The sequence below is a fragment of the Manis pentadactyla genome, chromosome 2 (assembly GCF_030020395.1).
Source record: "Manis pentadactyla isolate mManPen7 chromosome 2, mManPen7.hap1, whole genome shotgun sequence".
In the NCBI taxonomy this organism is placed as follows: domain Eukaryota; kingdom Metazoa; phylum Chordata; class Mammalia; order Pholidota; family Manidae; genus Manis; species Manis pentadactyla.
The window spans coordinates 9,393,262-9,417,386 of record NC_080020.1 but is presented as its reverse complement, the minus strand read 5'-3'; the positions used below and the strand labels follow the sequence as shown (position 1 = coordinate 9,417,386).

At 41.7% G+C, this 24,125-nt stretch overlaps 1 protein-coding gene across 8 annotated transcripts in view; it reads left to right on the top strand.

Moving 5' to 3' along the window:
• MTUS2 (microtubule associated scaffold protein 2) overlaps positions 1 to 24,125 on the top strand; it is a 507,260-nt gene that overhangs the window by 332,757 nt on the left and 150,378 nt on the right. For all 8 annotated transcript variants that reach the window (XM_057489951.1, XM_057489952.1, XM_057489957.1 and 5 more), the window contains one exon: positions 16,509 to 16,670. In XM_057489951.1, coding sequence (XP_057345934.1) covers positions 16,509 to 16,670 — 162 coding nt within the window. The remainder of the gene's footprint in view (positions 1 to 16,508; positions 16,671 to 24,125) is intronic.

Below are 24,125 nucleotides of genomic sequence, written 5' to 3'. Positions count from 1 at the left end.
TCTTTGGTTTTGATTTATAAGTCCAGTAATTTCAGTGATTTAAAAGTAATTTATTTCCTTGTATAACCCTAGGATTCTTCCAAGGAATGACATGCTCTCCAGTAAACCATGATGAGTTAAACTGCTTAAAGAACATCGCTGTTTGTTTTCTACTGGGGTTTCTCCCATACGATTTCAGTTTAAATCAGTTGTTATTTATGTTTGATCAAGATATTTTATGTTTGACTTTAGTACACGTGCTGGGGCTTTACGGGTTTGGATCTAAGCCGTCAGAGTCAGGAATATTTCAGTCCAGCTTCCCAGTTTCTGATTGAGACTGATCAGGGTAGTAAATATGGAAAGCCAAGGAAGTTTGATCACTGAACAGTTGTTCGAACATTGTTGAATATTGAAGACAGCGTATTTATGCAGTCCTTGGTTAGCTAACGAATTAACCAAAAATTAGCTATCAAGAAATCACCAAAGAATTATCTATCAAGCTGACCCAGCAGGATTTTAGGTGTTGCTAGTCTAATTTTCCACTAAGACAAGTAGGTTCTCTGTTTTGACTAATCTTTTACATTCAGCTAGAGCATGGTTCTCAACTGGGGTGGGCTTTGCCCCTAAAAGATATTTGGCGATGTGTGGTTGGACTTTTTGGTTGTCACATTTTGGGGGTTGGGCAGGAAGAGAGAAAACCACTAGCATCCAGTGGGTAGAGGCCCAGGATGTGGCTAGTAGCCGGTTCACAGTGCACAGGACATCAGAGCAATGTCACAGGATGTCACAGTGCATCAGGACACGGGCCAGGGTGTGCACACGGCCCTGCGGAAAGACTCTAGGCTAAGAGGAAAGAATCCTGACCTTGTTGTTGAGAAACAAAACAAGTTATGTTAAAACAGTGAAAGAGGAAGATGACCATCCTCATGGACCCTGAAGGAAGAGAGGGAGCTTTTCTAGCTCTCAGAAGGGAAGAGAAAATTCTTTATTTTCAAGTGAGGCATATTATTTTGATTCCCAAGTTGACACACCTTCTTAAAGCCCATATGCTGGTATTTCCTAAGAGACTGTTCAATTTCTTCTCCCTTAAAGATTTCCTATTCCTCAGAAGCTACTAAGTAAAAAGGATTCTTTTAAGAGTGTAAGAAATCCCAGCTACATGGGACCATCTGATTCCTCCTAGCAGCCCCTGCAGTATTTATAAAGATATGGGAAAGGAGCTCAGGGCTCATTAGCAGTGATCCATTTTTCAACATTGGACTTTGTTTCTCAGGATTTGAATTTAGCTTCCTGCCAAAATGTGCCTCACTAGAGCACTGTTTGACATGGAATTATACATGAGTCCCTTGGATGCATTGAAACACCTAATTAAGCAGGTTTGTGATGCAAAACGGAGACCATATTAGAGCCCAAAATCCAGGCTATAGGAATGGAACAAATAAACCTTCTTATTGCTTTATTAATCAGAGCTGATATAGAAACCCTTGATCATTCCTAAAATGTCTTATACCAAATTAATAACTTCAGCAGAATTTAAATTGAGTTCCAGTCAGATGCTCTTATCTTAAAACAACTCCCATATTCAGCACAGAATTGAAATGCTTCAGTTTCAAATAGTTTCCCCTAGGTAGTAAGTCCTGAAAGAGTCACACAATAATGAACGAGTGTACTCATGGATGATGGCTTAAGCCATTAAGTACTTCAGATGGGGAAAGGTATTTACTACAACTGGTCTAATTGATATAAAAAGAGGAATGGTGAAAAGGTGTTTTTAATTACTCGGAAGTGTTTTGATTTATCGTATTAGCCCTTGGTCTTTGAAGTAACTAACCACCATCCCATCAATATTTGACTATGTTCTCTCCTTTGAGAATGTGACTTGGTAAATATTAAAGAATATTTCTCAACTCAAAAGGAAGCTTTAAGTCATTTATGTGCTGGGGGTTCAAAAGTCCTGGCTGGGTGATGCTGGCTTTCGTCCCTGTGATCACTTCCGTGACTCTCAGAGATGGTGTGACCACCCCTGGCCTTTGCTTTCTTTACTAACCAGCTTGGTCTTTCTTAGAGTAGTTCGTTACTTAGAGTGGAATTGAGAGAAAATATTATGGGGAAAGTGGCCCATGACTGGGCTTGAAGGACTGGTAGACTTTCCCCCTGTCATAGAATGTCACAGATCTCTCAGAGGGAGAAGTGTGCCATTCGTACAGACCAACTTTTCCTTTTATGTCTGTGACCCTGGACTGTGAATCTGATTTTCCCGGTTCATCTGAGCCCGCATGGCCCCTGTTTCCTGGCAGAAATAAGCAAGAGGACCCTCCAATGTCAGCACTGGATACTCACAGAAATCATCTGTTTCCGGGATTGATATGATGGAGTTCGGGGTGTCTGGAGGGTATTTCCATAGCGCTCGCATAGAACAAGATTTCGTAAAATGCGGTGCCATATGGTGTCATGTGGGATAGAGGGGAGCTTGAAGAAATGCCAGCTGGTGGAAGAGAGCTGCTGATGCTGGCGCTCAAACTGATGGTGAAAGCTACCATTTACCGAGTACTGGCACTTTGCAAAGAGCTGTATATGCGTTTTCTCATTTCTCAGATTTACTTGATGACATGGGATAAATTAAGCCATTTCTTAACAGAGGCTTAATTAATTAACTTTTTAAAGAGAATATGACTAGTATGTTTCAAATCTGGTATTGAAGTTGGGCAGAGGGTTCATAGTATTTGGCAGTAGTGTCTGTGACTATACCATATGATACTCTTATTATTATTACTGTTATCTTGCTGTTCAAGACCAGACAGAAGAGCTCAGGAGGTGAGGCCCTGCAGCAGGGGGTTCCAGGAAGGTCCTGTGGACTGAGAAGAATTATCCTCCACCTAGTCCAGACCTGTAGAAGTGCGTCCTGGCACCTGATCAGGATGCTGAGTGTAGGGGAGGATATGTCCTCTGGTCTCGGGCTGCAGTCATTTGCTGGACTCCTGGAGTACATGGAGAGAAAGACTCTGAGGCCACCTCCTGGCTAACTGAGAAGCAAACATTCGCTCTAGGTAAAGTGGGAACAGTTAAATGCATGCTGTGTGTTTCTCCTCTTTCATTAGGACTTAGGCTGCTGAGGAAAGATAGATCTAGAAAGAACACAGTTCTCTAGAGTTGCCTCTTCAGAGCCAGACCCTCAAGAGTGATCTCAGTTATTGCCTTGGGAAGATATGAAATACAACGGACTGTTGGCTGGGTGAAAAGGGAAGGGGGGCTGATTAGGCTGACGGGCTGTGAATGAAGCCAGAGGGGTTAGTGGGCAAGTATCACTGTTCCCATTCACTGAGTGCTTCTATGTGCCACACGCCTTATTCTACGCACATCATAACTCTCTGAACACAACACTCTTCTTAGTAGGTACCCCTGTTATCTCCATTGTAAAGATGAAGAAACGAGGCACAGAGTAAACAACCTGTCCGAAGTCCGATAACTAGGAAGAGGCGGCTCCAGGATTTGAACCCAGGCAGTCTTAACCACCTAACTATTAGCCCCTCAAACTTTATCAAACCCAGAGATTAATGCCTAAAATGAGTCTTAAGCAAAAGTTGAATTACATAGAGGAAAAGTGTTAAGTGAATGGTACCCTCCCTTGGGGAGAAGGGAAGTGATGTTTGGGTAGAAAGACCCAAAAAACATTACATTTTGATAACCTCTGATTTTCATTTTTCTGTGTATTGTTTTAAAAAACGTTTGCCAGCCACCGCCCTACACTACAGGCAATCCCCGCCTTAAACAGGAAATGCACCACTTGGCTGTACTCTGTGACGACACTGACAGGGGCTGTTGTGGAACGTAAGCTTTTAGAGAGTGTGCAGACTTAGAAATTGAGAAAAAGAAGTGTCAGTGAAAGGAAGCCCTGCCCCCCCCAGGACACATCTGTACTCAGCGCTGTCTTTGTGCCACAGCAAATACCCTCCGGCCGCAGTCTTGCTTGTGGCAGGGCGGGAGGTCACGGGGTGGGATCCTGCCTGCCTGGAGTTTCTCCTCAGCTTAACATGGTAGCAGAAAATAAGGAGCGAAAGATAGCTGGGTCCTGGGAATGGAAGAATTCGAACGCCAGAAAGAAGAGTTTGGACTTTATTTGGAAAACTGTGTTGAGCCATTTGTGCTTCTGGAAAAATAGCAGGATTCTTTTTTTTTTTTTATGTGCAAAACTTATTTTTTTCACAGAGTAATATGTGATATCTACTTCAAATGTCCATTGTGCCTGGTGTTAGGAAATATAATCTTGATCAGTTCCAGGTACATCCAGTAATGTAAGATTTTGGTAAATGAACATTTTCCCCCGTGACTCCTCCTGCCCAGGAGGGCACCCAGGTTCCATGGGGTGTTCCAGGTTGTATGGATGGGATTTGGGTGGGGCCAAGAGCGTATCCATCATCTGCTGATGTGCACGTGACTCAGTCTCGTTCTTCAGCGTTCCTTTTCCTGCAGTTCTGCACCCACTGAGATATTTGAATTCCCATCTGCTGAGGGTATTCCCTTCTCCTGAACCATGAGGTCTTCTACATTTTCCACTTCTCAGTATCTGACCATTTACCATGGTGAAATATTTGGGGGTGTCTCAGAGACTCTAAGAGGATGCCTAGCATCTGTCTCCTTTAGACGCATCATGCAGCTCTTTGACTTCTCTCTAGCGCCTCAGTGGAGCCGGGAACTTGGAGCTTGCCCACCCTGCACAAGTGGACATTACTTTGGGGAGAAGGGAGGGCCTAATAGGATGGACATCTGGCTCGGCATCTGCATAGAAACCCTTTTTCCTGTCCAGCTCTTCTCCTGTTACCGAAACACAAAGACCTTGATCTAATCTGGGGGATGCACAAAAAGAGATGAGAACTAGACTAGCTCTGCCCAACACATATTTTCTGATGTTTTAATTAATACCTCCGAACACTGCCCTACAACAGTGACATAGGTGTAAGGCCATGAAATAAACAAGTACTTACTTTTCCCCCTCCCCCCACAGAACTAATGTCATAAAACTACAGAGAAGTCAGGAGGCAAGATGGGAACACTGGACTGGAAATGATGAATTTAAGAATTTTTTTATTTTTTATTGAAGGGTAGTTGACACACAGTATTACATTACATTAGTTTCAGGTGTACAGCACAGTGATTCAACATTTATATACATGATAATTCTAGGTACCAGCTATCACCATACCAAGTTGTTACAATATTTTGACTATATTCCTTATGCTATACATTACATCCCAGTTACTTATTTATTTTACAATTGGAAGTGTGTTTTTATATATATTTTGTGAGGGCATCTCTCATATTTATTGATCAAATAGTTGTTAACAACAATAAATTTCTGTATAGGGGGGTCAATACTCAATGCACAATCATTAATCCACCCCAAGCCTAATTTTCGTCAGTCTCCAATCTTCTGATGCATAACGAACAAATTCTTACATGTAGTACAAATTCTTACATAGTGATTAAGTTACATGGTGAACAGTGCAAGGGCAGTCATCACAGAAGCTTTCGGTTTTGCTCATGCATTATGAACTATAAACAGTTCAAATATGAATATTCATTTGATTTTTAAACTTGATTTATATGTGGATACCACATTTCTCTATTATTATTATTTTTAATAAAATGCTGAAGTGGTAGGTAGATACGAGATAAAGGTAGAAAACAGAGTTTAGTGTTGTAAGAGAGCAAATGTAGATGATCAGGTGTGTGCCTGTAGACTATGTGTTAATCCAAGCTAGACGAGGGCAATAAACATCCATGTATGCAGAAGATTTCTCTCAGAACATGAGGGGGGAGGTTCTAAGCCTCACCTCTGCTGCTCCCCATTTTCTCACCAGATGGCCCCCCTGCGACTGTGCCTGTCTTAGGTTGTTCCTCCCTTGAGGAATCTTACCCGTCTCTGGCTAACCAGTCATCTTCCGGGGCCATACAGGGAAATGTTAAGTTGGTAAGTGAGAGAGAAGCCTTATTGTTTGAAAAGGTTAGCTTTTTACTTCTTTGCATATTTATGCCCTGTGGGTTCTATGCCCAGCATTTGTCTTGAGGTGTCTTTACCACTTGGAAGAATTATGATACTCGGTAAATTCGACATGTGGCACGAGTTCTATTTAAAGGTTGTGATTAGGTAGGAAGAAGAAAAGCTATAGAAGTAGGAGGCAGAAGAAAACCTGGGAAGATTGATTATTTCTTTGACATATCTTCTTGTAGAGTAACTTCAGCATGGATAGGTTTTAAACTACTAATTAAATTGTGCACACACATTAACATAATAGGAATATAGTTACATAACCAAAGCATACCTGTAATTACCAGCCATCTCCAGTGAAACCAAGAAAACCAGTTAGGCACCTTAGGCATTTGTGAAAACTTATCTATGATATGGTGGATATTGTCCAACTGAACTTGAACAGTCTGAGAGAATTCAGATAAATTAGAACAACCCATTCCTGGGGACTGTTCACATCCCATATGTTCTTTTAACAGTAAATAGTCTGTGGTTGTAAGATTTTGGAGTGCTACAATTTGCACTTCTCCTAATTCTTGGTTGAGTTCCAACAGTATAGATCCAGTCCAATTTGTTGTTTTACTGTATGCACAGGCCAGCTTAGATACCTCCTTCATCATTCCCATGGCAAGTCCAGGAGCTGGTGGGATGAGTGCATCTACAGCTGTGGCAGTGCGTGGATCTTTGCTGGGGTTTTTTTTTTTGCTGATCATCTTCTGTCATGAGTCTTCCCGAGAGTGCTGATGTTGGAAGTTCTTTTTCATATCGTATCTTAGTTCATTTTCGGGGTAGCCAAATTAGGCTTTGATCCTCTGTATAAACACAAACAGACCCTTTGCCTACACTTTTATATGCCCTTTATATCATTGTGTGGAACTCATTGGAGGTCACCACACAGGAACTGCTTTTTTTTTTTTTTATCATTAATCTACACTTACATGACGAATACTTTGTTTACTAGGCTCTCCCCTATACCAGGTCCCCCCTATATACTCCTTTACAGTCACTGTCCATCAGCGTAGCAAACTGTTGTAGAATCACTACTTGTCTTCTCTGTGTTGTACAGCCCTCCCCTTTCTCCCACCCCACTATGGATGCTAATCTTAATACCCCTCTTTTTCTCCCCCCCCTTATCCCTCCCTACCCACCCATCCTCCCCAGTCCCTTTCCCTTTGGTACCTGTTAGTCCATTCTTGAGTTCTGTGATTCTGTTGCTGTTTTGTTCCTTCAGTTTTTCCTTTGTTCTTATATTCCACAGATGAGTGAAATCATTTGGTATTTCTCTTTCTCTGCTTGGCTTGTTTCACTGAGCATAATACCCTCCAGCTCCATCCATGTTGCTGCAAATGGTTGGATTTGCCCTTTTCTTATGTCTGAGTAGTTGAATTTAAGAATTTAGATTATTGTTTTTATTTGAGAGACATCCTCTGTACTCTCCTTTATTTTCTTCTTTCCCTCTTCTCTTCTATTTTTGAACAAATGTTGTTGCAAAGAGGCACATCTTTGCATCTAGAGGTACATGATCGGCCCAGATGCTGTTCCACAGTCTTCCAACCCATCGCTTATCTGAACTTTCTCAGGATTGCCCATCACAGGCTGCCCCTCTCTCCCCTCTATTCTGGCCATAGTGTGAGATTCTTAAGGTTGCTGGGGTAAGAAGAGCAAAGGCCAGCATCTCTCCGAGGGCTGACCTGGGTGCCAGCCATGGGAGCAGACAGGGGACTTCAGTTTGAAGTCCATTACGAAAATGGTAACACCCTGACTTGCATTGGTTGATACAAGGCAAAGAGAGACCCAAGAATAATTGTAAAGCTTTAATTCTAAGTTTCTAGAACAATGGCATCATTAGTAATGAAGAAAAAAGGAGATCAGGGCCCAGTGTGCAGCTGAGAGCAATGTTTACTTTACCACCTCCAAGAAGCCTTCCCCAGTATTCCACCTAAAGTAGGCTTCCCCTCCTTCACCCTTGAGTTTTCCCTCCGCCTTTGGGTTTTTTTCATAACGAATCAGTTTGTGATGATTGTATTTGTCTATGTGTCACCCCTGCCAGAATGTAAGTTGTGTGAGGACAAAACTACGTCTGCCCTCTGCCTAGTGTACAGCCTGGCATATAGAAGGCTTAGTCTATTTCAGTTTGACAAAGAAATAGATTTGCTGAAATGGTAAGATAGCAGGTTCACTTTACCTCTTTTATGTGGGAAATAAAATATATGCCTGGGTTAAAATATGCAGAAGGTGGGAGATAAAACATTCAGTTGATGCTTTAATAATTTAACTGAATTTTGCCACCAAGTGATAAATGCTGCTAAATCAATGAAATATGCATCAATTAGGCAATCATGCAGCCAGAACATTATTATAACTTGATTGCCTGGATTGTTAAAAAAAAAAAAAACAGTGAAGAGAGTAGTTTAATCATTATAATATGTATAAATATTCAAGATCAGTGAAACATGTTTCTTCAGGTTTGGCTATAATGCCCTCCTATTATTAATAACCATTTTCCTTTTCGTCAACAGCCTTCCCCTGTGAACTTCGTTCTGGTCTGGTTAGGGCTTTCTGATCATTTTCTCATCTCTCATCTTTATAAAGAATTCTTTCTTCTTTATAAAACTCAGGCTCAGTTATCGGCATTCCCAATAAATGAAGTAGTGAAAGAGTGTTGGGATATGGATCGGAAACCCTAACTTCTCACCCTGACTTCAGTCATCAAATTATCCTTTTGAGAAGGTTGTGCAGTACTTTGCAGGGGGATACCGGGTATCTTATACATCCACACTGTCTCCTCCTGGTGTGCCTGCCTTTTCTGGCCTGAGTTTGCATGTGCCTTCCTCTCTGTGGTGTAGGACCAGAGAAGCTCAGAATCACCCTAATTTGCTGGGAGTAGACGGGCAGAGTGAAGGTGCCCAGGGATGAACTGGACGTTACCCTCTTTGCATCAGAGCTTGGTCATTCTGCTGTGTTGAATGGGATGCAATAGTAGGTTTGAGGAATATTCTTTTTTGCATTATGCAAGAATAAGCCATCAGGAGCAGAAGGACCCTGGAACAGACTGGTTGCAATGTGCTGTACACAGGGCAGAAAATAGAAACAACAACTACCTTAGGAAAAATCAGCAGGAGTCCCTCAGTGGAGAGGTGAGAGCTGAGTCACAGTCTGAGGAACTTGGATCCAGGGAATCCAGGAAGGAAAACATACGGGTGAGATTTTTAAAAATGAGATATCATTCAAATGCCATGAAGTTCACCTTTTTAAAGGGTACAGTCCAGGAGTTTCTGGTATAGTCACAAGGTTATGCGCCATCACTCCTATCTAATTCCAGGATGTTTTCATCACCCTCGGAAGCCACCCTTGCCTGTTAGCAGTCACTCCCCATGCCCTCTCCCCCTGGCATTAATCTACTTTATACCTCTACGAATTTGTTCTAGGCAGTTCTTATAAATGGAATAGTATAATATGTGGTCTTTTGTACCCGGCTCCTTTCATTTAGCATAATGTTTTCAAGGTTTGTCCATGTTGTGGCTTATGTCAGCACTTTAGTTCTTCTTAAGGCTGTAATATTCCATTTTACGGGTACACCACATTTTGTTTATCTATTCACCAGTTGGTGGACACTTGGGTTGCTCCCATTTTTTTACTATTATGAATAATACTGCTATGAACATTTATGTCCAAGTTTTTGTGTGTTTTCAATTATCTTGGGTATACACTTACAGTGGAACTGCTGGGTCATATAATAACTCTATGTTTAACATTTTGAGAAACTGCCAGACTGTTTTCCAAAGCACCTACACCATTATACAATCCCACCAGCAATGTATGAAGGGTCCAGTTTCTCCACATCTCTACTAATACTTGTTGTAATTGTCTGTCATTTTTATTATAGCCATCCTACTGGGTAGTGGGTGTAAAGTGGGTTCTCATGGTTTTGATTTGCATTTTCATAATGAGTAATGACCTTGAGCATCTTTTCATGTGCTTTTTGGCTAGATGTATGTCTGCTTGGGGGTTTCAGCAATGGGCAAGTTCATTATGGATTCAGTGAGACCAAGAAATGATAACATTCTTGGGGTAAAAGGATTTATACCCGGCTTTGTTCTCCTGGTGATAGGTCGAGTGCTAGAATCACGTCTGCATTCAGCAGCCTGCAGGTCTGTAATCCACCTCTGTCTCTGCCTCCACCCAGAGCACAGGGCAGAGCTCTTTATACAGTGACTCCGTCAATAATAGCTCATTGCCTACAGGTGTGGAAGCATTAGTCTAGCAGTAGGCCAATTACATCATCAAGTAGTTCAGGGTTAGGTGAGGATCCTGGCCAGAGGATCTTCCATTTTCTCCACACTGTATATGTTCTCTGGGGAAATGTCTATTCAAATCCTATGCTCATTTTAAATTGAATTATTTGAGTTATAAAAGTTCTAATATATATTCTGGATACTAAACTCTTAATCATGTATGAGTTTGCAAATATTTTCATCAATTCTATGGGTTATCTTTTCACTTCATTAATGTGTCTTCTGAAGTGCAAAATGCTTTTATTTTGATGAATTCTAGTTTATTTTTTTAGTTACTTGTGCTTTAGGTGTCATATCTAAGAAACCATTATCTAATCCCAAGGCCATTCAGATTTATACCTGTGTTTTCTTCTAAGAGTTATATAATTTTAGCTCTTACACTTAGGTCTTTGATTCATTTTAAATTATTTTTTGTATATGGTGTGAGGTAGGAGTCCCAACTCCATGAGATTTTGGTAGAACTTGTCAATCAGCTCAGGATGTTTAAGTGCTGTGGAGGATGAAATCTAAGACCTGTCCTAGATGGAAAATAAAGTTGTTTCCCCTAGAATTTGGGGCTGAGTGTGCCTTGTTGTCCTGATCCTTTAAGGAGGAAAAAAGTACAGTGATTAGGCTTCTATGTTGAACTGGACAGCTGGATTCTGTGACCATGCAGAACGTACACCTTGCAAATTCTCACACTCTAAAGACGGAGATCTTCCCTTCTAAATAGTAAGTTGATGATATGATTTGGATATCTACAAAAGATGCCCACTGTCCAGCAGAGAATCAGTAGGCTATAGTCCTTTAGTTACTATCAGCAGAGGAATATCTTCCGTTTTGGTGTTGGTAATATGATAAACCCAAGGAGCACAACTGCATGGAAAAAGAAGGGAATTATGAAGAATAAGCTGGCAGCTCACAGTGATAAGAACAGTATAGGGAAATTCCCCTTATAGTATGTGATTGTTCTACTGAAAATGTCTTTTCTCCCTGCCTCATACCCCTCAGCTAACATTTATTCACCTGTTCTCCAAGGTGGCTTACATTTCTGCATGTCTTCTCGACAGAAGTATTGTAAGTCCCCCAGCTCCCCTGCCACTAAATGCCAGCATCACTTCAACCCAAAATGTCCTGTCTTGCCAATGGGTTTTAGCCCCAGACAAGTTCACTATGGATTCAATGAGACCAAAGAAATGACAGTGGAACATTATTGGGGTGAAAGGGTTATACCCAACTTTATTCCCACAATGGCAGGTCAGTCACTAGAAGAATCCCATCCCCTCAGAGCGAGCCTGCATGCAGCAAGCTGGTCTCTGCCTCTGGGCCCCTCTGCCCCCGGCAGCTGTCTCAGGCTCTGTCCTCGGCACTGCCACCACTCCAGCCTCTGCTCTGCTCTCCTGCAGCCTTGCAGCTGTGCCACCGTGTTGCACCCAGGGCACCGGGCAGAACTCTTTGTATAGAGTCAAAACAAAGATTTTCATCCTTTATGGAGTAGTGCTGCCTCTTTCAAGAACCACTTATTTGATTCTTATTTTTTCATGGGACTCATCCCTTCTTTGTATCTCCATCATCTAACATGGAGCCTAAAGAATAATTGGTGCTCAGCATCTGTTTGCTGATCTTACTCTTTTTTCAATTGTGTTGCATTTCAGAAAAAAGGCTTAATTGTATCCATTGAAAATTCTGACCACTTTTCCTGGAACTTGACAAGCAGATTCTAGAATCTGTGTGTAATATAAAGGACCAGGAAAAGCTAAGACAATTTGTAAAGTAAAAGAACAAAGTTGGAGGTACTTGTCTTGTGCATATGCTGCTACTGGTCTTACACTCTAGCAAATAAATACAGTGTGGTATTGGTGTAGTGATAGAGAAAGAGATCAATGAAACAGCATATGGAGTTCAGAAGTGAAGCCTCCTGGGGCAGAGGGGAGAGCTGTTCATCAGACCATTTCCCTGTTCTCCTGGGCATAACCTGAACCTCATTTCCCAGCCTCCTAGGTAGCTGAGTTCCAGCTGAGGGACTCAAGGCAGAAGTGGTTCACAGCACTTGCAGTCCTGACCCGTAACGTCGTCCTATGAACAACTCATGTTCCCCCATATACTAGCTGCAGGCTAAGGTCTCCTGAGAAACCCAGAGTAGGGCAGAAGCACAGATAGACGGAATCTGGGTCCCTGAGTCCCTGCCTGGATTGGACTCTCCAGGAGAGCTGAGCATCCACACTGCCTCTGTTAGATGATTCAAGATCAGGAAACAAACTTTCATTAAGTCACTGAAGCTGTTAGCTCACCCTGATAGTCATGCTGTGCGGAACTTGACATGCAACAGCTGGCAGTGCACATACTGCAGAAAAGACAGACTGTCAAACATGCAGGCTGGGGCCATTGCCTATTCACCCAGAAACCAACAACAGACACGATCCCTGCCCCATGCCCCATTCCAGGGGAATTAATGATCTAAATGTGAAAAACAAAACTTTAAAACTTCCAGAAGAATATATAGGAGAACATCTTTATGACAACAGGTAGGGAATGAAAGTAAAAATGACAGTACAAATCCAGTGGGGAAAGACTGAGAAGAATCAACTGCTTTAAATCGAAAGACTTCGCAGTAAAGGCTTGTGAAATCTGTACCAATAAGGGATCAGTATCCAGAATATTCAAAGAACTCCTGAATGTCAATTAGAAGGCAAAATACTTCAATGGAAAAGAGGCCAACGTTATATGAATGGATATTTTATGGAAGAAACAACTTTAGTAGCCAGTAACTGTATGAGAAAAAGTATTCAAACCTGTCAGAAACTTATAAATGAAAACCAAATTTCATTAATTAATTGAAGTCTGACGGTCACTACCTGTGCTTAGTGTGAATTGCAAGAATGAATCTGGAAAGCAGTTTTGATAATGTAGGAAAGTTGAACCACTCATGCCTTCTGCCCCCACAATTTCACTCAGAATGGAACTGGCAGTATTTTCTTCTTCTTAAGCTTAGTGGTCCTCTTGTTATTATTCTCATCTTCTTATCCTATCTTTTATGATATGTTCATTATATGAAAGACAATCACGCTGTCACTCTCTCATCCTGTGGCTACTATCAGATTGACTTCACCCCTTTCCTTTCTTCTTCCTTAAAGCTGCCCAGCTAATTTAATCCTGGAATACTTTCCAAGTTCCTGTGAAAAACTGACTTGCTGTAATGCTAGCCCCTGACCTCAAAACTAACCCGTGTTAACAAGTAACATAAGAGCATACCATGCATGACGCACTAAGTGTTTTCTTGTACTAATGCTTGCATCAACTTAAATTCACTTGCCTTTGGTCTTTTAATTCTCCCAACAGCTTTGAGAGGGCGATGAGCATCTTATAAACGAAGCAGCAGAGGTGGGAGGTGGAGGAGGCACTGTGCCCACCCCGGTGGTCTCGCTCCAAGCCCGAACCATGTATCTCCTAGATGATTCAGGCCAGAGAAAATTCATTTTGACTGGGAATGAGAGGCCTGCTTCCACTGGCCGAATCCTCCAGATCATGTTTCTGGCTCACACAAGCAGTGTGTTTATTTCCAGCTGTTTTCTTCCTCTTATCAAGCAGTGGTTTAATGTTGTCTGCATTGTTGCGAAGTACCCAGAGTATTTACAGAATTGAGCAGCCATTTCCAAATTCTGGGTGCTTTTTATTTACTGAAGAATGTGTCTTTAATTACTGGCTGACATAAGCTGGTTTTCAAAGACTGGTACTGTTTAATGCCAGCTGTATCCCACAAGAATGGTCAAGAATAGAGTTCTCTGTTATCTTATTTTACTTTATTTCATTTTTTGGTAATGAACACCCCTCGAGGGGTGTACATAACTTCCTTGACACTTTGTACTTCAAACAGATGACTTACTTCCCAGGTTGGAAAGCAGCCAAATCTCTGAATTAACATGTTCTCTGAATAACATTATAATAACATTAATAATCATTCCATGTAAGAGAATGATGTCAGGGGCCAGAGGATTTGATAAAAGGTCATTTGAACTCGACAGATGTCCCACAAAATTTCCCTCCTTAAGAAACTTTAATAAATCGTTAAAGACTAGGTAAAAGGTTTTGTGTTCAGTTTAGCTACCACTATATATTTCAACGACTATATTTTTTCTGGCAGTGTGTCAGCAGTGGGCTGAACATTAGATAATTCCATGTGAAACATTTTTAGTGTCTGAGCCTTCTCTGCCCATCTGAAATGTCCTACAAACCCTCAGAGATTCTCTGAGTTCTAGGATTGGACTGGTGAACCCGCTCTACGATTCAGAAGCTAAAACTCATTGTTTTTCAGATGCGTGATGTCCCTTTTCCTGACAAGATTTGGATCAAACATGTGCTTGCTCTTTTATCTGACATTCAGGATGTAGTGCAGACACCTTCTGTGGAGTGGCAGTGCAGCTGTTTGCATAGATCAAATGCATTCTTCTAGAACTGTTTAGAACTATTTAAAACCTTGCACAGCACCTCGAAAGAACTATAGGGCATAGGTTCTGTGTTAGGACAGAGCACATTCTTTATTTTCCCTTCCTCAATACACTTTTCTTTAGAAAAAAAACACATCTCATCAATTTTAAATAGACTTTCAGGTCTTCAGAGAAAGTAACCATCTCTTACTCTGTTTTGGACAGAAAAGCCATTTTAATAATGTTACCATTTGTATGCAGGCCCTATCTAAATAGAATGTTATGGCTATCCTTTTAAAATGATGAAAACAAAAATTTCATCTTTTGCTAGAATTCTGTGTACTTCTTCCAGCTGTCATTGCTTATTTTCCACGGTGGATGGTCATGTTTCTAACTGGATAGTTTTATTCCAAATCAGTAATCGCATTACTTCCAGGCTCTCTATTTAATTTAGCAGATTAGGCTCCACAGCTATACTCGGAGGTGTATTTAGAAGACTTATCCTTTAACAGGGACTAGACGTTGGTGTCTTTATCTTTAAGTGATTACAAACATATAAATCACAGTAGGTTTGGAAGGATCTAGAAGAACAATTTGGACCATGACCACTTCACACATCTAAATCTGACACATATCCCAGTACGGAGTATCTTTCTAGTGTCAGAATGGTCCCTTACAAAGAAGCCGTCCTATAGACAAAGCGTGAACTGGAATAATTAATAAATGTCTTCTGCCTTTGCAATAAGCTGGGCTCTCACTCAGGGTCCTCTTAGTCTGGTGACGTCTCAGCTTTTCAGATAAAACATCTTCATGGGATTTGCTAGCCTTAAAAATAAAACTGTCAGTCATTTTACCAGCAAAAGTAGGCTTATTTGGGAATGGCATAGGGTTGCAACTTGGGACATGTAAGCTGTGGCAAAACCATAGGCAAGTCTAACAAACAAACAAGAGGAATGTTATTTTATGGAGAAGGGGGAGGAAGTTGGCTGGTGCGCAGTGGTGGGATGTTGGTGGTGGTGGTGGTGGGGCATTATTTTGAACAAAGTCTGTTGGAGAAAAGCAAGAGCTCAGGGTGATGACTGTTTCCATTGGCTGAGTTGCAGCGATGGCCGATTTCTTACAGGAGATACAGTGTAGCTTCCTCCCAACCCCCCCCAGTTGGGGCCTATACTTCATGATTCTTCCTATAAATGACATGAAGTGGTATGGTTCCCCTTCTAGCCTCTGGACTCCACTTTAATGAGGTTTCCCATTATTAATTTTCACCATTTCAAAGGGGTTCTTTGTCTCCATGCCCCTCACCCCTCTGCCTTCATCCCCAGCCTCTTACTCTGCAGGTGACATTAGCTGGGTTTCAGGGAGCTGTGCATCCCCGTCCTGGACCTGTGGGCCTTCTCACCTCTCCGGGGTCACTCCCTCTGGTTTTCCAAAAAAGGGTTGCTCGTCTGCTGTGTTATCAAATAAATGCTTATCATATACATACGCGGTTACACATCCACATAAGCAAACTGTGTGTGTGTATGTGTGTGTGTTCATGTGTGTGAAGTCTTTAGAGGTGAGCTTGCTCTTGGCTTTTGCAGAGCCCCCTGACACAGAGGATGTAAATGACAGATTTTTAGGCAGCGATGAAAGGAAACTGCTTGCCACATCGGATCCCAGAGAAATGCCTTTCAAGGCCACCCACTAAAAGTCAGCTCAAGTTCTAAAGCAGATGACGGCGTGAGGATTGGTTGGCAATTGCAAGTGGCAAGGCGGTCCATCCATTTTTCATGAAGTTATAATTAACACACTGTCTGCCTCCCGCAGGTTCCGCCTTTGGGACTGAAGACCAGCCGGCTCTGAAGGCGGCTGTGCCCTCCAAGGACACGCCCAAGGGGGCCAGCCGGGCGGCCCCTCCTGCAGCCTCCAATGTGACAACGGCCCGCAGGAGTCTGCTTCCAGCCCCTAAGTCCACGTGCACGCCTGCGGGTAAGGCTCTGCTTGGAGACGCTGCACAGGGGAGGGCCCCCTTCTGCAGTCACAAGCCTTTGCAAGGTCTCTGTGTATATCAGTTATGTAGCTGGGATGACAGATGAGTTTCAAATGGCATTTAAGATTAATAATAATAATAAACACCACTATTGTCAAGGAACTTTCATATATACATACGTTTAAATTCTCACAACTGCCTCTCACTCCTCCAACTGGTAACCCATCAACTCACACAGTTCCCACTGCAAAGAAAAAAAAAAAACCAAGGATCAAGTTATTTTAGGTAAATGGGCATTTGGCCCAGGGAAGTGGGTGCTGAAAAAATCCTTGGAAGGGCTGTGGGACCAGGTTTCAGACTGCGCCTCCCGAATGAGTCCCAGACCCCACAGGCACTGCTGCCTCTGCAAGATTCCCCTGTGGCTCCAGGTTCGCACCACCAGGGCTGCACCCAGGAATCAGCAGCTGCCACAACAGGTCTGGCTCAGCACTGCCCCCTGCCTGCTCGGCCCAGGCAGGGGAAACGGAGCCCTGCCCCTCCACGCCCTTGAAGCTAGTGACTCAGCTGCCGAGGCAGCCCCGCGTGTGGCCCCTGCTCTGCCTTCTCCCCCTCCCGTATCTCACACAGGAGTGTCTGTTTGCCTGCAGGGATGGCCATGTAGTTGTCAGCGTTCCATCGTTTGCACGTGTAGGAAGGTCTTCTAACAGGAAGGGAGAATGCATGCTGAGCCCAAATCCACCATAGAAGGCTCCCCCGTATCGGCATTTCCTCTTCCACAGTGTTGTTCTATGCTCATATGGTCATATACCAACACATCTAAATATACACACACATGGGCTTGTATGAGTTTCTGAAAATGAGAGTACATGATACGCATTTTCCTACATGTTGCTTTCCTTATCCAAAGTATGTCATAGAAAGACGTTTAAGTCATGGTGTGGCTCCTTCTTCCCAGTGACTGCCTGGTGTGCATATACCATGCTTTATTCGACCACTCCCCTACCACAGGCATTCGCTTTGTAACCGGTGGTTGCCTCTACACACAGTGGCCTTCTTTCTATGGCCTTGATTCCCAGGAGTGGGGTTGCTGTGTTTGATGCATTAAAAAATTTCACTGAGATTCCTTCTGGAAGAGGCTGCAGTGCTTCACATTTCCACCCATACCCCCGCTAGATACAGGTAGTATCCCTTTAAAAAATTTTTGTCCATTTGATGGGAGTAAAATAGTATCTCAGCATTATTTTACTTTGCATTTCCCCAACCTGTAGCCTAGCTGGGGCCTCTTGCTGTACGATTCAGTGGCACCTTGTAATCCCCTGTGGTGAGACTCAGATTACTTGTTTAGTTTTGTTCTTCCTCGGTGGAAGGCTAGCTCCTGGGAGCAGTGACCAGTGTCTGTTTCTTTAGATCTGTATCTGTATTGCTGGCCTCAGGGACTAACTCACAGTGGATACTGTCGGCTGAAGTCAACCCAGCTGTTGTACTAAGAAAGATAGAGTCTATTCAGAGTCACAGTGAGGGCCATAGTTGGCCTAAAACCCAGGCAGGCAGCCAATCAGAGAGTTCTGAGTGGACTGCTCCAAAGCCCTTAGTCTGAAAACAGCTTATGTACCTTTTTACAATAGGGGATACATGCAGGAAAGAGGTTACATTAATCAAAACATCAAGCAGTTTGGCAAGGATGCATCTGGTTAGTATCTTAAAAGAACATGCTGTGCACATTCCAAAGTTATCTGTGTGTGAGAGGAGGCAAGGATTTGGATTGTTAACTATTCTGAAGAATTCTGCCAAGGACAGGAGGACCAGACTCCCATTTAGTCTTGTCCTCTTTGAGGACATTGGGCTGTTTCTCTTCTCGGCCCTGGGCAGGGGTCTGTGGCAGTCTTGCTAACACAGACGAGAATGGCCGTTTGGCATCTTTTCAGCACAGCCTGAGTTGACCTGGCTGACGTACGGCCTCTGTAGCATGCACAGCTCTCCTTGTCTGGGAGGCCACTGTGGCAAACTGTAAAATTTTATTTTATTTCACAATATTTAACATCTGTTTGTTAATGGTTGGATGAATGAGTGAATGAATAAATGTCACATGGCATCTGAATCATCCAGTTCCTGATTAATAACACCAGTGGCCTTGGTTTAAATAGAAAATAATTGGACAAGCCTATGGCAAGTTAAAATAACGTTATTGCATCAACCCTATAGACCAGTGTTTCTCAAATTTTAGTACATCAGAGTCACCCATGGGGCTTGTTGAAGCACAGATCGTGGACCTTGTTCCCAGTGTATCTCATTCAGTAGGTCTGAGGAAAGGCCTGAGAATTTGCACTTCTAACAAATTCCCAGGTGCTGCTGCTGATCTAGGGATCATATTTTGTGCATTACTGTTAAAGAAAACTGGGCTAGGGATTTGAACAGGCAGTTCTTAGAAAAAGAAATACAGATGGCTATTAGCCCGATGAAAAGACAATCAACTTCATTTACAATAAGAAAAATGTAAAATGAAACTACAGTGGACTACAGTATCTCATCTACTAGGTAGGGAAAAATTCAAAAGTTTGAAAACATATGCTATTGTAAAGCTGCAGGGAAGAGGTATTCTCATACATTGCAGGAGGGAATATAAAATCGTACAACTCCAGTGAAGGGGAATTTGGTAATATCTAATAAAATCACACATGCATGTGTTCTTTGACTTAGCAGTCCCACTTCTTAGGAACCTTTCCTAAAGGTAGGCTGGCAAAATTACAAACAAAGTGATACCTTGCAGCACTGTTTGAAATAGCAAAATACTGAAAACAATGCAGACATCCATTAATAAGACACTAGCTGAATGGATTGTTATGCAGCCACAGGATATGGTGCTTGCTATGCAGCTGTTAAATGAAGAGGGAAATAGCTACTAGAAGGTGATTATCAGGGGGTAATATTAAGTGATAAAAGCAAGACAGAGGAAAGTGTGTGTAGTACACTACCTTTTATCTAACAATAGGGAAATTATATATATATATATATATATGATTAAATATATATTTGCTTATATGAAGAAAACACAATAAAAGAATAAGCTTTGAAATTAAAAAGAAATCATTACTTACAAGAAAGAAGAAGGAATAGGAAGGAAGGAATAGTGATAGAAGCTGGGCTTTGAATACACCTTGTTAGGTAGTTTTGTCTTTGAAGTCATATAAATGTCTTACACAGTTGCAAATTAACATTGAATTTTAAAAGGTGATACCTAAAAGTCAAATGTACAATTACACAAATGAAAGTAATTATATGGCCTTTGGGTGGCATATACACACATAGAACAACAACTCCAAGTGATTTTAAAATACAGCAATGTGATTGAATATCCCTAATAGTATATACCCATGTTCAAAAAGAACTGCAAAAAAATATTTTAAGCTGTTTTTGGTAATTATGCTATTGCTGTTAGTGTTAGTATTGATTCTGAATCAGTTGTGATTCTGAAGTTGTTATGCTGGGATTACATGGGTTACAGCTGTTAAAGGACATTAAAGAATTATTGGATGTAATGGGATAAAGTATGAACTCATCTGAAATTTACCTTAAAAAATTTCCCAGTCCTGTCCACTGAAAAGCTATAAACAGAACTAAATAAATAAATAAATAAAAATGACACCCCTAATGCCCAGACTGTGGTCTCTAAATGCATTTTCTATTACAGAAAGATAGGATTCCTTGAAGAAATGGCAGGTTCCAGGTCCAGGGCAGGCACTGCAGATCTCAGAACATCTTGGCATACCAGAAAGCCAAGAAGAATTCATAGCCTGCTCAGGTTGTATCAAAAAGACTCAAGAGTCAAACTCAATAAGCTCCTAGTGGTATAAAAAACAAAGAGATTGACTATCAATAAGATTCATAACAGCTACAGTAGAGTAATACCCATCAAAATATGTGTATATCCATGAGGGCCTAATGAAAGAAAAGGAAAACAAAAATAAAAAACTAGTTACTTTGGAACACATGAAATTACCTATTACTTTGAGACCTGGTAAATAAAGGAATTAAAACATTTTAGCTACTTCTCCTATTCAGTCTGTACCTCAAAATAACCAAATAGTTGATGAAGAGAAGTTTCCCTTTATAAAAGTATTCTAGCTAATAAATAAGATGTCGTAGAATATCACCTTTTCACAGCTTCTAATGAATCAGGGGATGAAGGCAATGATCGATCATCAGTTTAAAGAGACAACCAGACATTATGCATTGTACTGATGGGAATGTATACATTATCTGTGAATTATTAGTCTTGGGGGGAAACATGAAGCTGATCTAGCCTCTAGATGTAACTACTAATTACTGGAAATACCGAGGACAGAGAACATATTAAATAACATTATGGGAATAGAATTAGCACACCTAGACTCTGGGAAATTCTACAGGACAAAGCAGCTGATGTACTCAACAATAACAACAGCAACAAAATATACAAAACACACAAAGTAAACAAATACTTTTGGAGGGAAAAAGAGAGATGGAAGGGGAACATGTAGATTATAAAAGATTTAGGCATATCCCCCAATTGCAAAGTACGGATCTTATTTTGGACCCCAATTCAAACAAACACACCAACAATTTTTTGTTTTAGAAGATAACTGAAGAAATATGAATGTTGTTAGTTGATATTCAGGCATTACTGTTAACATATTAAGGGAGTTTTGCTAGCCTTGTAGAGAAAATAAGTTTTCCTATTTTTGTATAACAAATTGAAGTATCCTGTTTTCCCTACCACATAGTTGTAGAAGGTTTTGGTATGGGGCCTGTGATGATTGTTTGAGCTCCAGGTCTAGAGCACACGATGCAAACCTTTTAGTTTTACAGATTTGAATCTAAACAACCTTTCCCAGCAAAGGTCAAGTGTGGACTAAAGGGCAAGGGAAGAAAACGTGCTCCACTCCCCGTGAGGAGGCTGGGCACCAAGCCCAGCCAACCTATTCTAGCCGTTGGGCCTGGGGCAAATCAGCATTTAGCGAATCTTTATATTCCTCTATCAGTTAAAAAAAAAAAGTGGGGGATAATACTACATACTCCATGGAATTGTTTTCAGCATTGAAATAAGTAAAAGGACATAGAACATATTAGGTATTTAATAAATACTGTTGGAATCTAAATCCTTAAATTAAAAGACACCTGTTCATTTCCAAAGCTGGGAGAGAAGCAATACTCCCTGAAAAGCCCCCCTAAACACCATTCTGTGCTTTTCCCTAAGTGATATTTTGTTGCCTTTGTCCATAAATCAATCCTTAATATCTGCTTAGTTGATATTCAGTTGAAAGAGAGTTAAGTTTTCTATGCCACATTCCCTTCAGGTTGGGAGTTCCCTGAAAACAGATAATATCACGATGACCCTTGCCTGCAAGTGGGCTGGGGCACATCCCTTACCCCACCTGACAGGCCCCATCCCCTCCCTCCACAGCCCCATTCCTTCCTTTTCTCCTCCGCTAGTTAACATTTGTTTTGCCTTCAGGTTTTGACCTAAATGTCACTTCTTCAGGGACCCTTCCCTTCATTAACTCTTAACAGAGGTGTAGTTATCTCATGATTTCTGTGCATGTCTAATGCCCTTCTGCCCCTTCATCCAGGCAGTCAGGCCTATTTTACTCACCCCCAAATCCTTAGCAGCAGTCGTGCCCAGCACAGAACCAGCTCTCAATCAATACCTGTTGAGTGAGTCCCCTAATCATATGGGGACATGTACTAGAAAGGCACTCAGAAAGGACTCGTCACTTGAAACAGGTGGTTCTGTCACGTGGCACAAGACAGATCAGTTCCTCAAGGTAAGTGGGAGCCATACGCACCGCCCACCCACCCCCGTAACAGGCTCTGGCCGTCACTGCAAGAACCCCACCCGTTCTGCTTCTCCCGTGGAAGTGCCATGAGGTCCGCCCGCTCCTTGGGCACTGACGGCAGGTTGCAGAGGCCTCACTCTGGAAACCGCTGCCAGCTGCCCCAGGCACACCTCTTTCTCCTCCCTCTGGCTCCCTTTCCCCATCACTGCCAGCTGTGCCAGCCTTGCTCTCTTAGTTACAGCCTCCTCCTCCGGGGTCTGCGGTGAGGGCAGCCGCCGCCAGTGTGAACTGGTGAGACATGCAGCGGAGCGCCTGAATCTTAGCCTGAGTTTACTCTGGAACTCATGTGCTCTGTATTTGCTTTTCGAAAGATCTAGAACTTCTTACATTTTTTCCCATCATTGCCTCAAAGGAGGGGGGTGTTAGAGTGTTTTAATACAAGGATTAACAGCCCCCGGTTGATTCGGCAGAGGACCCCATACTAGCCACTGTGTAGCCCCTTGGCTGTGGCCCCCTGGGAGCCTGCCTTTGTCTTTCTTGCCCCATCATCAGGAGAACAAGGTCAGTGAGGGAGAAGGCATTTTGTTTTGTTCCCCAGTGAAGGTAAGGGGACCACCCACATTGCTTAAAAACCCAGAGAAAGCAGAACTGAGTTATGAGGGGAGGGTGTAGATGGGGCAAACAAAGCAGAAAACTTATTTTAGAGATTTCAGGGCTTTCGCTTCTAAGTTTTATCTAATTCCAACACTTTAAGTCTTCCTTGTATTTTAAAATCATTGTTAAAAGGTAAATATTACTACTGGATTTTAGGTTCACATTTACTCCATGGGTTTGAATTTTTAATTTAAATAAAATCTTGTTTCTAAAACAGAATCAGCTTTCATATCACTCTGTTGTGTCATCAAGATAGTTAAAAAGTAGAAGGGAGGCATGTAGAATGCATTTAAATCCCGAATAATTAGATTTCTTGGGTGGGACTGAGAATTTGTTTGGGTTATTTTAATTACTTAGTTAGTAACAACCCTTGTTTTAATCCACATTGTTGGAATCACTTCTAAACTGTGATACTTTGCTTCTTTCCCTGGGTGACTCCAGGCTAATGATGGCCAGGTTCTTGTATCTTTGGCTCATCTGCTCAACTACTGTCGTCCACAATTGTAGATGCAAATGTACCCACCATAGAACAAATCCTGGAAGCGCTTGGGCTGTTTCCTTTAACCTAGATTTCTCATGCAAGCTTTTCTGTGAGTAACATTTTTTTGTGGTTCATTCATTCAGCAAATATCGAAGTTACTTAAAGCCATAGGTGACTTGGAGTCAAGGATAATTAGAAAAAGTCTTACCCTTGAGTTGCTCACAATAAGGTAAACGTATTTGCAAACAAATAAATAGTGTGAGAGTGAGAGATCTATAATCTTATCAGGTGGATTCTAGTTAGTTCTAGCAGACCAATAATTCACAGTAAAATGGATTAAGAAACAATGACCTGAAAAAATTTAAATATAGGTTTTTATTTATTATTTACGTAATCACTTCCTATTATTCGCTTAATCATTACTTACTAATTTGTTACTTAATCACTTTCTAATTTCAAAAAGATCCAAAGTATTAGGCAGAAAGACAGATATGAGTGGGATGAAA